Genomic DNA, 13725 nt, shown 5'->3' with positions numbered 1-13725 from the left:
TGAAGGCAGTGAATCTGAGTGCAAATGCTGAAACTGCAACCAAATAAGTCACAGTAAATAGTGGAGTGTAATCAGTGATGAACTAAGATTAATAATTAGAATAAGTTGATATTTGGGGGTCTAGCGAGGGAGTGCATACACAGTACCTCTGTGTGTGAGAGGGCACACGAACTCAGCCAAGACTCGCTCAGAGCATGACGGTGTTCTTGTGGTTGCTCAATAAGATTCCCCTGTATCGTTGTTTGTTTGCAGAACGATCTGGTTAACTTTATAGATTCGAGCAAGCTTTAGGATCTACTGGTATCCCACTTGCTTGAATCTGGACACATTCCCACGTGATTAATCAGCAGCTCTGAGATTGTGATGCACATATTTAATATTACCATTGTCATCAAGAAGATAGGTTGTCTGTTTACACACACACACAAAATCATTTATAGTACAGCAAAATAGTTTCGTACATTGAAGTTGCCTGCCAACACCACATGGATAGTACGTGAGAGAGCCAGACAAAGAAGGCAGGAACACGTCTGCGCTCTCTACCAGGCGGAAGCTAAGTGAGCGAGACAATGGCTCGCAAGTCAACAATGGCGCACGGTAACGCTTGTCAAGATGGTTACAACTACTTCAATTCCAAGCAATTACAAACTAAAATATAAGTTGTAGACATAAACCATACAAATCAATGCATCACTAATAAAAAATACTCAAGCCCTTAATGAAATTGTAATCAAACACACAAGAAACAAAACATAGAAATGAATGTGGTACTATACAATTTTTTATCATTTTAAAATGCTGATGTTATTACTAAATAAATATTTATAATAACCGTTTAAGCTTATCCAAAACAATCACTGTCTCATGTGCACTACTGCCAACCTTTAGGGGTTACTGGAGTGTTGTTTAGTTGTCAGCACACACACACAGCGGTTGACTCACAGGGGTAGAGGGCAGTGTCACGGACAGTTTCAAAATGAAACAATCGTGGTAATACATGGACATTACAGTTCAATAAATGTCTTTAAGTTTTGGTATTAAGGTAGAAGATAAATAAATTTGACTGTTTTCGGACCAGTATCTAATATAATTAAAAATCTGCAAAAAAAATGACATGTTATTTGACAAAAGAAGTAGTTGCCTTTTAGCATTAATTTTAACGAGTTTGAGAAGACAATAATAGTGAGTTAATGTTTGGAAACAAAGTCAGACATAAATGAACTATTCAACATGGGGGATTCGAGCCTTAAAGCTTACATAGATGAATGGAGAACCACATTGAAGTAAAATTCAGATTGCTGAACTGAGGGCGGATCCAGGATTTGTTTCTGGGGGGGGTTACAAGGGTCGTAACGAACGTACTAAACTCCTTGTCGATTTTTAAGCATCTCAGTGGGGAGGGGGGTGCACATGCTTGCCCCCCACCGATGTTGATATTATTTTTAAATGGATACACGCATGATGTTCATTACGTTCTTAAATGGTTTAAAACTGTTGATATGAGATAGACTGTGTCAAAGGCTTGTATGTTGCCCAACCTTCTGTTTATGCCGGTTGCTCAGAGTGACTTATGTGGATGGAACCCTTGGGCCCGCTCACAACACTTTGGGAATGCACCATAAAAATGTAATGAAATTGGTTTTCAAAAGTTGTGGTTGTTATGTTTTTCACTTATATTTCTCAAGCTGATTTTTTAAATTCTTACTAGTTGTGGAGAAATTGAGTAGAAACGACACTGTTTTTATCTTGTGAAAATAGTAACTGTTGTTCATTTGTATTATTTTAAAGATTAGTTACTAAAAAATGGACATAATTTTTTGTCTATTAAAATACGTTTTTTTATTATTTTGAAACCTAATCTATCACAACTTTCTTGAACATAATTTCGTGAAAACTTGATTAAATTTTGCACTATAAATTTAGTTTATGTTTTTGGCAATTTCAGTCCATTTCTTTAACTTTCAAACTGATTACAGTGAATTTCCCACCTATTTTACTTGATTTCTCTTTTCTTAAGGTTTAGGATCTGAACAAATTGTTGGAAAAGTTTATCTGCAGGAAGTTTAGTTTAGTACTGTAAACATGACATGATTGGTAATGATGGTAACTTATGTTTTTGTTTGTTGTTGTCGCCAGTCAAGGAATTTTGGAACAGTAAATAGCACAAACCAGTTGGTAATAAAGTGTGTTGATTGGCAGCCGGGTCGTGCCGAGACTGCTATGGACGTACCAGCGGGGGGAACCAAGCCCGTGCAAGGTACGCTGTGCAGCAGAGCTTGTGGCTCAGCGGGATTACAGTCCCGGCGAGAGTTGGTTCTACAAGCATGCAATGTCCTGTACACAATTTTAAAGGATTTCCCATAAATATATACAGTAAACTCCCTATTATCAGCGCATGCTACGGAAAAATACAGCACCTATGTAAATCTGTATTTTATTACAAGTGAGCAAATTTGAACTCTATTGACGAGTGTATTGTGGGCAGTATACAGTAAAATACCATAGGCCTTCTCGGAACTCACGCAGTGTCTAATGAAGTCTCTGAGTACGTACAGTACTGTATCCTTGTTACGAAGCAAGTACCGAGCACTTGTATGTTTACATTACTGAAATGTATTTTAATTGTTCAGTAAAATACTAAAATTTTAGCATCATTTAAAATTTTTTACTGTTAATTGTAACTTTTGCTGTACATAAATTTTTAGATTTTTAAGTTGAAATTAATTTTTCCTTTTTTGTTTCCCATTTTCGGCTCTTTTGCGGATTATTCGCGATTTTCAATATCCGTGGTGGCCCTGCCACTTAATTTCGCAGATAATCGGGAGTGAACTGAATGGTGAATTGTAATAAAATCAAAATAACACTGAAAAGTGTGTCAATACACTATATATATATGTATATGTGCATATATATGTATATGTATGTGCATATAAATGTATATGTGTATATATATGTGCATATATATATATGTGTGTGTTTATATATATATAACACTGATATGCAAGTTAAAGAGTACAAAAAAAGTTTATAATGCAATTGAAGAATACAAAAAAAAAGTTTATAATGGAAAAACGTTACTAACATTTAAGTAAATAAAAGCAGTTAATATCTACTATCATCACAAAATGACTAAATTCCTTCAGAAAAATGTCATAAGAAAATGTAAAAGGTATTAATATTTTGACATATTAACATTGCATATTGAAATTTTTATTCATATTAATAATATATTGTAGTAATATAATGAGAAAAAATTTAATTGGTTATTATGTCAGCACCAGGAAGTAATTTAAATCATGCAATCAAATATTTTGCCATTGCTAATATAGCTATTTAGATTTGGGTGTACAAATACCATTTTTTTTAAACATGTTATATGATAAATGCCACAGTTTAAATCATTTTATGTATTGATGATATGTACTATGATATATGTATTGGATACATAAAAATAAAAATTATCATGGGTAAATTTTAAAATTTTTACAACAAAATTGGTCAAAAATTAAAACCACAAAATCATGGCTCAACAAATGCCTCTTCTCAAAAATAAATTTTGCATAATGTTTTGGATCCAAGGTAGTAAAATTAAATAACATAATGTATAGTTAACTGTCATTTAGTTATGAACATAGAAAGTTGTAAGCTTTCTACAATAATTATATATTAAAAATAAAGTATTGAAAGTAAATACATGAATTTTGTTGTATCAGGCAGAAAGCTTTTTTTTTTCCAGCTAATAAAATTATTAAAATTAAAAAAAAAATCAGTTGTATGTTTTAAACAATCATCAGTGTTACTCAATGGCAATTTAAAAAAAACTGGTTTCATAAACAATGTGTGTGCAACCTAAAAAGTGATAACTGTTACAGATGCAGTGATCCCTGAAAGTCGAATTGTAAGAGAGAGTACAGGAACTATGATTCAAAGACGGCAGGGTATTTGCAGTCTGACAGGATTACATAAAGAACTTCCAGTACAAGGCAGCATGTGTGGTCCAAGAAGCCAGTCACAGGAATCACACACAGGAGCCACACAACCATACAAGCAGAGTCCTAATAAAAGTCAGTCACAGAAATCTCACATGGGAGTTCCAGTACAACAAAGGCAATCTTCTGGAAGCCAGACATCTAATCCAGTGCAAGTCATGTATGGTCCAAGAAGCCAATCACAGAGAATACAACCAAGAATTCCAGTACAACCAAGGCAGTCTCCTGGTAACCCATCAGTATCTTGCACAGATAATCCAGCACAAGTCACTCATGGTCCAAGAAGCCAATCACAGAGAATACAACCAAGAATTTCAGTACAACAAAGACAGTCTCCTGGAAGCCAGTCAGTTACTTGTCAATATAATCAAGCACAAGTCATGCATGGTTCAATAAGTCAATCACAGGAATCCCGTACAGGAGTTTCAGCACCTTTCAAGCAGATTCTTAGAAGCCAGTCACAGGAATCACACATGGAAGTTTCAGTACAACAAAGACAGTCTCTTGGAAGCCAGTCAGTTACTTGTCCATATAATCAAGCACAAGTCATGCACGGTTCAAGAGGTCAAGCACAGGAATCCCATACAGGAGTTTCAGCACCTTTCAAGCAGATTCTTAGAAGCCAGTCACAGGAATCACACATGGAAGTTTCAGTACAACAAAGACAGTCTCCTGGAAGCCAGTCAGTTACTCGTCCATACAATCAAGCACATGTCATGCATGGTCCAAGAAGTCAATCACAGGAATCGCGCACAAGTGTTTCAGTTGCTGGAATGCGGTCGCATAGTACCATGAGCGCAAGATTTCCTCTTGTGGACAAATTTGAAAGGAAATACTGCAGCAGTGTAATGGAGACAGGCAATTGCACACGTCGTGTGTGCAGCGACATTCATACAGTAAGTACATCTCTGTACTTAAATAGTGATCTGTCTATGAGGGTTTGTGTAAAAAGTTTCCAATCTCAACATGAAGATGGCAGCACGCGTCAACAAAAATTGGGGAAGGTGTTTGCTCACGCTTTGGAGCATACCCTCTGAAATTTCAGCCATTTTGGACGTGCAGTTATTTTTTACCAATTGTTTGCATGATTCTCTGCAAAATAGTTGTTTATGAAGGTAATGGCCTCCTCATTCAATTATAATCTCTGTCCTCAAAACACAATTTTTAGCCTAGGGAAGGAAAAAAGTCAATTGTGTTTATATCTGGGGAGTAAGGAGAGTGGTGAGTGGTTCAAACCGTAATTTGAAGATTTTTGCCTTGCCAGCTGGTGCATTGTCTTGGTGAAACTGATTGTTTTGTTCTTGCAAATATCACCTTTTCCTGTAATTTCTGCATTCATCTTGTCAAGTTTTGATGTGTAGTCTGCTCCTGCATGTTTTTTCTTTTCTTTTTCTTTTTCAAGATGATTGATCAAAAGATACCATGACTATCCTAGAAAACAGTCACCAACACTTTCATGGCCAAATGAACAGTCTTTGCCTTTTTTGAGTTGATTACCCCTTTGCAGTTTTTGGTGTCTTGAAAGTTCTTCGCCCAAGTAGCTATGGCCATATTTGAATTCAGTTGCCCAAAATGTTAATGTGGCAAATGATGGTGCAGGGTCCTAGTACGTTAATTTAGCGTAGGTGTATTGCCTTTCAAAAACAAATATTGAACGACAGCTCATACTCAATGTTCTATAAAAAAAATGTAAAAAAAAATGCACATTGACTCATGTAATTTAATGTTAAAAAACAACTGCATGTACAAAATGGCTGAATTTCCAGAGGGTATGCTCCAAAGCATGCATTAACACATTCTCCAATTTTTGTTGAAGAGTGCTGCCATCTTCAAGTTGAGGTCGTAAACTTTTCAGAAAACCCTTGTATTAGATTTTGTTGTACTCAGAAATAACATACTGACAAATTCTAAAATGGCGTAATAATTTGGCAGGCTCTTGAATACTATATTTTAGCTGATTATTTTTGGGTTGTGGTTTATTAGATCATAGCAAATGTTATTTTAATTATTATATTTTATGATACAACCATGAAAAATTTTGTTTCTGTACTTATTTAAGTTTTACATGTTATACTTTTCACAATTATTTAGGGCCGCCAGAAACTGCCAGTGCTAAGTCATCGTTTAAGCTTGGGCACTGGGAGTGTACGAATAATGCTCATAGTAAAGAGAGAATAAATGGTAAAATTGTCAGGTGGGAGTTTTTAACTGAAAAATGAACTTGAGTAGTATAATTTTTGTTGATTAAAGTTGACTAGTGAGTTGTATTAAGAAAAATAGAGGTAACGTATACTGGTTCTGATCTGATAGGTAGGTTTATGTGATAATAGTAAACAATTAATATAAAAACAATAGCATACTTATTATTAATGAAGATTACAGTTATAAAATTTCTTATTTTCAGTTTTAGTGGAATCTGTGACATTCTAAGGCATAAAGAAACCAAACTTATAACAAAGCACTCTTCGTTCATCCCTGGGTAGGTATGTGTGTGAAAATTCACACCTCTGTTTTATTTTATCTCGACAAAACCTAACATGTAACTAGTTTACTAGATCAGGAAAAAAATTAAACTTTATAGTTATCTTTTATTGATTTTTGCTTTCAGATTAATACCAAATTTATTTTCTCCTGCTTTAGTGAATGCTGAAAACCAAATATGTAAACACACTTGAAACCTAAATAAGAATAAAATTTAAAGTAATAAAAGGCCAATTTTGAATCTGTTCTACCCATACCCAGTTTCTTACATAGGAGCTATGAATTTTGGCTGTAAAAATAAATTTGTTTTTAACCCCTTTTGTAACGGATTTTCAGAAAGTGTGAAAAATATAACATTTAGTACATTATGATATGGTTTATTAAATATGAACAAGTGTGCTTGTAAACATGACCGTCTGACAACCAAATACGTAGGATATTTTTTTTCTGATGATTCATTGTAGTTTCTGTTAAGGGAATAAATAGTTTTTGTGCGACTGGCGTGATTTTGTCAATCTGGTTGTTGTTGCAGGTGCCAAAGTTCGACACATCTGAAAGAGAGGGAATAATGAAAATGTTGAAGGAAGCACATGAAAAGAGCTTCAGCCACGCCTTCGAGGAGGTGTTGGGCCAGTTCCTGGCCGGGGTCGGCGAGGAGAGCGAAGGGCTGCCGGCGGACCGTCGGTTCGAGGGAGCGTACGAGGCCCTGGGCTGGATGCTCGACGCGCTGCAGGCCTGCGGCATGGACTGTGGGGAGGCCGCGAACAGGATGGCGGCTGCCTTGTGCGACAGGAAGACGTGCGTCGGTCCCGTGATGAAACAGTGCATCCTGGAGCTGGTGGCGGAGCGTGATGTGGTGTTTGAAACGTACCAGCGTGTGAGGATGGTTACCGGTGACTACGCAGATGTGGTGTGTAGTGTTCACGTCCTGGAAAAACATATGTCCGCTTGTGTTTCCAGGCGTCCCCTGGATGTGGAATTTTGCAAAATTGTTGTAAATTTGTTTAAAATCTTTGATCTTCAGAGTGATGGAAACGTGAAAGTTAAACCGGAGTTAATACAAACATTTTGTCGTGATCTTGAATCGATTGGACTTGGTGGTGATATACCGCGGCACGTAACCAACCATCTTCAGGTTGGTTTGCCGATTGACAGGACAGCAGAAATGTTGGAAAGTAATAAAGAATACTTTACGCCCACTCCGAAATCTATATGTTCGAGAACTACAGTGCTTGAGAACCACAATGAAGCTGTTGGAAGTAAACTAACTTTTGCTCGGCCACACACTTCCGACGTGAATGGTTCGCTCTCGACAAATCACGCGAGAGATGTTAGTCAAAATTGTGATTTGCGAAAGGTTCTCGAAGCTGGGAGGAGGAAAAGAACTCAGATGTCTGTCGGATGCAGAAGCAACTCCGTGGATGTTCAGTGCTCTGCCTCGGACACGTCGGAGGGTCGGGTCTCGACGGGCAGCTCAAACACACAGAGGAGCAGCCCGGCCAAACCGAGCGTCATCAGCACGCCGACCAGAGTTTCCGTCCTTCCCGCGCAGAGCGCCGTGCGAACCTCGACACCTCTGCGCCACCCCGAGGCTCCAGCGGTCGAACCCCGCACACCTTTCCGGCCCAAGCTGAACAGGAGGAGCTGGCCGCTTCTCGGAGACGTGCTCCCTGGCCCCTCGTCCGGGCCGTTGCTGCCCAGGCCTCTGTCGCAAGGGCCTCCCCTGGAACCACCGAGGCTGCTCCCACCCCAGCGACCACTGCTGCCAACTCCGTGCGGCCCCGTCTTGCCCGCACGGCCATCGTTCGTGCAGCAGGTGGAGCAGAAGTTGCGTCACGACCTGGACTTGGTGCATGACTGCCTGATCCGCGGGGACTACCAAACCGTGGCTCGGATCCTGGACGAGCGCAAAGCCACACCCCAGTCCTCGGAGATTGCGCGCCAGGCGTACCAAGTTCTGAAGGACGAAGTCAATAAGATGACGACGCACTACCCGAAACTGGTGGAAGCCGCAGGTAGGCGGAAATATTTTCGTGTTGGGTACGGCTTCCAAACCTGACACACAGAAGGCTGTTTTTTTTGTAAAGCTTTATTATTACACTTTTTTTTTTGTCAAATACTTCAGTTGTATTAGTTTATGTAAAATATATTTGTTTTTCAATTGTTTGTATAATATATTGTTGATTTTAATGTGGCCGAGAAAAGAAAACGAGAATAAAATTAAAAAACCGTTCACTGAAAATTATGTGTGTGAATTTTTTACATCCTCTCTGTTCACCTTTGGAAGTCTTGCTGTCATAGTTACGAAGTAAATACTACATAGTGCCTTCTAGATTGATTTAATTTATGTTATAACTATAATGGTTGTTTTTGTCTTTAATATAATTGTTTTTTATATATATATAATAAAACTCGTTGTTTAAAGTTTAAATAATTTACATACTATTGAAAATACTTTGGCCTTTATTTTTTTTTAAATTTAAAGTTACTTGGCACTTAGCTCAGGATATCTACTTAATGAAGCAGTCCCACAGCTGCAGCCGGACTATCGTCACAGCTTTAGTGGACCCTGGGGGCTGAATTCCAGACTAGGGCACCGAACCTCACAGCCCACTGAGAATATCAAGCAGCAGAATGTCGCCCCTAACCTCCAGCATTGAAATTATTAGAGCCACTTTCATGATTAATACTTGATTTTTTAAAATCATCTCACTTCTGAATATAAAAAGTTACACTTTAAGTAATGATCAGGCCCATCTCAATAGGAAACAGCTGTTACTTTTAAAAAAATCATACAGCTTCTTTCTTGTATTATTCTGTTGCTAATTTTTGCTTCAGTTCTCCTAGTTCATGTTTCTGTGGGGCTTGTAATATTAATGTACTTCATGCTGTTTTTGAAGTTGATGGTAGTCTCATAGGGACACATTCTATTTTCCCACAAATTAGCTCAGCACAACAAGAATGTAAACCTATGATATGAGGAAACTCAAGCTGATAGTTATAACTTATATTGCTTGATGTATCATGTGACTACATATAGCACGTCTTATCCTTAGTTTGCAGAGTGCATTTATATGCATCCATTGCACAATCTCTGCCATTATTGTCCTCTCTGTTGCCGGATGTGTGTCATAGAACACAAAAGGTTTAGGCACAACTTTGTAATATGATGAAAAAATACATATATTTTTTAATTTATCTGAAACGTAGTTTGTAGAGTTGAATTTGGAATGGGAACCTTTGGAAATACAATTTTCTGTTTTATTTCATCAAGTTCATGATCTGATAATATTGATTTCTTTACTTATGTGGAATGTTAATTAAAGATGCCATCTTGGTTTCAACTTGTCAACAATTTTTCTTTTTTTTATTATTTAATAGAAAAATTTTGTGGAATGCCTTGTTATTTAATAGTGACAGACTGCTCCTGTGAATTTTAATTTTCATTATAACTATATCTGAAATAATACTGTCACTAGACACTAATTTATGGTTTAAAAAAATCAACAAATTGTAAAATTAAAAAATATATATATATATAAAAATTTGCTATAATTCAAGATGGTATACATACAAAATAAGACTCTTGATGTTAAGCTGCAAAGCATGAAACTGACAACCGTGGTACTCATTTGCAATCTAAGCAAGAGACGGCCATAGAACAGGGATGCTGGCAATGCCAGTGTGTAGAACTCGTGTGATCCAAGGAAACCAGCCAAGCCATGCGTCCTGATCGAGTTTTTTTATGCAACTGAAGAAATATTTTTTTTTGTTATTTGTGTCTACTGGGAATTTATATTTATTTCACTTAAAAATTCTCAATGGCTACATTTTCAGATAATCGCCATTAAATAAGATGGTTGTACAGTTTCAGAAAAAAATGTGTAGTACTACTCAAAACACATTTTAATTTACTATTCATCCATTTGTATTATATTATGTTAAGAAAGCATAAAAAAAATCAAAGACACACTAATAAAAAAGTAAGACTGCAAAGTTAATTTTACTTAGTGAGACCACCTCTGGCCTTGCAGCATGCTTTGAGTCTGTCAGGCATAGATTGTATTATCTTCCTACACTCTTCGAATGGCACTTGCTGCCATAGTGAGTGCACTGCCATTCTCAATTCTGCACCATTATTGGGTTTCTGTCTTGGCAGCTGGTATGCCATTGTATTCAAGTTCTCTATAGGGTTTAAATCTGGACTATGAGATGGCCAGGGTAGCAGCTCAATGTCTTTGCTTTCAAACCATCGCTTTGTTTGCATGGATCGGTGGCATGGGGCATTATCTTGCTGATAAATGAAATTTTCACCCAGTAGCCTCTGCACTGAAGGAATCAAAGCTTCACAGTATCTGATACTTTTCATCGTACCTTTCACCACCTTACACTCTCCAGGACCCTCTGAGGTGATGCATCCCCAGATCATGATTGCATCGCCTCCACTTTGCACTGCTGGGGCAACACAAGCTGGTAGAAATTGTTCAGTTTCAGTTCTGCGAACCGGAACCTTACGTCGGGGGAATAGTCTTGTCTAGGTGATGTTTTCCTCGGGCAGCCTGACCTTGGCCTGACAAAAACTGTTCCAAACTCATAGTATCGCTTAATTGCTTGTTGCACACAAGTCTTTGACACTTATAAAACCTCTGCAATTTGTCTCTGTGCTTTTCCTACCTTAAGTAAACCAATATTTTGCCATTTGGTCACTCCAATCACAGATTTTTCCCCCATAATGAACTTTTTGTCTCCAACTCTGTTAAACAAATATAACCTCCAAATAATGAAGAAAGCATCAACTGAATGGCAGGAACTGACAAAGCAGGTGTGCCAGCCTACACCCTACTTTACACCACATAAAAAATAACATGATGTTGCCAACCTAAGGACAAGTGTGTTGCCAACATCATGGTGACTAATATTACAACAGAAATTCAATTTTTTCTTTTTCATTTTTTTTTTTAGTTTGATAAATTTTTTTAAAAATTTTTTAAGGCTTGCATACATTTTCTCTTGGTATATTCTCTTTGGTGAAACAAACCCATGCCTGTATCTTAACCCATTTAGAAACTAGATTTTATTTTCATTAAAGGATTTTGGAATTTCTTGTAATTTCATAAAACTTAAAAAGCTCTGTAACTTCTTAACCATTTGACCTACATTGGTTCCATTGATACCAAAATCTTCTACTTACCAATTATATTAAGAAGGTATTGACAGAAAATAAAAACAGGAACTTTTAAGGTTACTAAAAATTAAAAACCAAATTACACAATTTTAGACCTAACTTCAAAATAATAAAGCAACAAATTTTAAGTTTATAATTTGTTTTTAATTTATTCGAAGACTTTCATTCAATTCTACTTTGTATTTTCTCTTTTCCACTATGCATTTTTTGTTAAAGAATTGCTCAAATTTAGGTCATTTGATAAAATCTTTAAAAATCTGTAACTATTGAACCATTACAAATACATTAACTCCAGATATACCAAAATATTCTTTTTTTTTAAATTTATATTTAAGGACAATTAACAGAATGGCATGATAGAAAATAATTTAAGACCCACAACACTAGCTGTTTTTTAGGAGTGGTCTTAAACATTTTTCTAAAACTGTATTTCAGAATGTTGAAGTGCAGTGATTGTGTTACAAACATCTAAAGAAAGTTTCAAAAGTTGTACTAATTATCTTATATTAAAAGTTGTCACAACTAGAAAATACATTTTCTATTAAGTGATCTCTATTAAGCAATGCAGATGGTTCATCAAATCAATCACCTTGCAGTATAAAATGATTTGAAATACTTGTAACATATACATGCTGCAATAAATTAAAAGTCTGTATGGAAATTTTATCTTGACAGTAAAGTACAACATTGTCACATATTTTATTAATCAATAAACTTGCGCTAAATTCTGCAAATTTAAGTTCCTATCTAAACTTCTAATTATTTGTAATATGTACTTGGTGACTCAAGATTAGCTTCATCAAAGGATGTCATTTTGTTGTGCCAACTTCACACGGTGCTTTTCATTCCATCATTGGTGCTAGATAATGAAAATAATATGTGTACAGTAAACGTATTTTGATAAGGATTGGCAAGTCACAACACAATATAATTTTAGTTTTAACTTTAAAAAAAATTTGTGTACAGGGAAATCTCATTAATTACTGATAGGTTGGATTCCAAATTTTTGAATCCGAATCTTAAAATCTTAAATTTAAAACTCATTGAGTACGTCATCCACCCCTCGAAACAATGATCTACAAGAAATTTAAAAAAAATATCAAGTATGTTGTTGAACCATTCAACCATTTAAATGTTTGTTTCACTAAGTTGTTTAGAATAAATATAATTATAATTTTATTTGTATGGTTAAATATCAAATGTTCAATATCTTAGGGATTTATGACAGGAATGATATGAAGGGAAAATATATTTATTAAACCTCAGACTAGTCGTGGTGAATTATTAATTTACATAATTTCATTTAAAAGATTATTTTTGACATATGCCAATGTAAATTAAGTCAATCTGTCCATGGGTTGTTTTTCTGTGTGTTTATTTGTTCATATTTGTTCATTCTATTTTTTTTTTTCTTCTGACATACAGTGTAATCTATCAATGACATATGTCCAAAATCATGTTTTAAATTAGTCTTCTCCATTGCGTGAATCATTCAAAAAATGTATTACTACATTTCCTCAAATTTTTTTTCTCACAATCATTTTATTCAAATATAATATATTTGGAATATTCTCAGAGCATCATTGCAACTGGTGGCAGATAGAAGCGTGTCTTGGTGGCCTTAGTATGATAATGGTCAACTCAACAGATGCTAGTGTTTGGATTTATGAATTTTACTTTATCAAATATTTTTCTTAGAATCTTTTTTTTGTGATTATTGAATCTTTTGAGTACTGAGGATATGATGGTATTCAAAGATTTGATTGGCCTACCGCTAATTAAAATGCATTTGAAAAATCAGACAGTTTGAGACTTCATAATGTAAGTACTTCACACTGACCTGTTACTAAATGTAAAACAACTTGCAGGGATCTAAAAAAAACATACTTTTGAGTATATATAAGGTTTTATTGAAAAGTAATGACTCAATTGCCATTAACCTTTTTATTTGTTACCTGATTTTCACAATTTTTGTTGTACCTAAACTACTTGCATCCTTTGTGTAATGCACTATTCACTCTTTGACACTCTCCAAGCACTCGCGTCAATGTGCAACTAGTCGGGCGAACC

The 13725-nt window shown here is 35.9% G+C and overlaps 1 protein-coding gene across 10 annotated transcripts in view; it reads left to right on the top strand.

The window, feature by feature from the left end:
* Nucleotides 1-13725, top strand: part of LOC134542478 (uncharacterized) — a 46016-nt gene that overhangs the window by 13428 nt on the left and 18863 nt on the right. For 9 of the 10 annotated variants that reach the window (XM_063386796.1, XM_063386794.1, XM_063386787.1 and 6 more), the window contains 3 exons: nucleotides 2137-2257; nucleotides 3873-4885; nucleotides 7003-8485. In XM_063386796.1, the coding sequence (XP_063242866.1) occupies nucleotides 2137-2257; nucleotides 3873-4885; nucleotides 7003-8485 (2617 nt within the window). The remainder of the gene's footprint in view (nucleotides 1-2136; nucleotides 2258-3872; nucleotides 4886-7002; nucleotides 8486-13725) is intronic. The other variant, XM_063386791.1, reaches the window with a different exon arrangement.

Source organism: Bacillus rossius, assembly GCF_032445375.1.
Source record: "Bacillus rossius redtenbacheri isolate Brsri chromosome 4 unlocalized genomic scaffold, Brsri_v3 Brsri_v3_scf4_2, whole genome shotgun sequence".
NCBI lineage: Eukaryota > Metazoa > Arthropoda > Insecta > Phasmatodea > Bacillidae > Bacillus > Bacillus rossius.
Note: the sequence above shows the minus strand (reverse complement) of the source record. Positions and strands in the feature narration are given on the sequence as shown.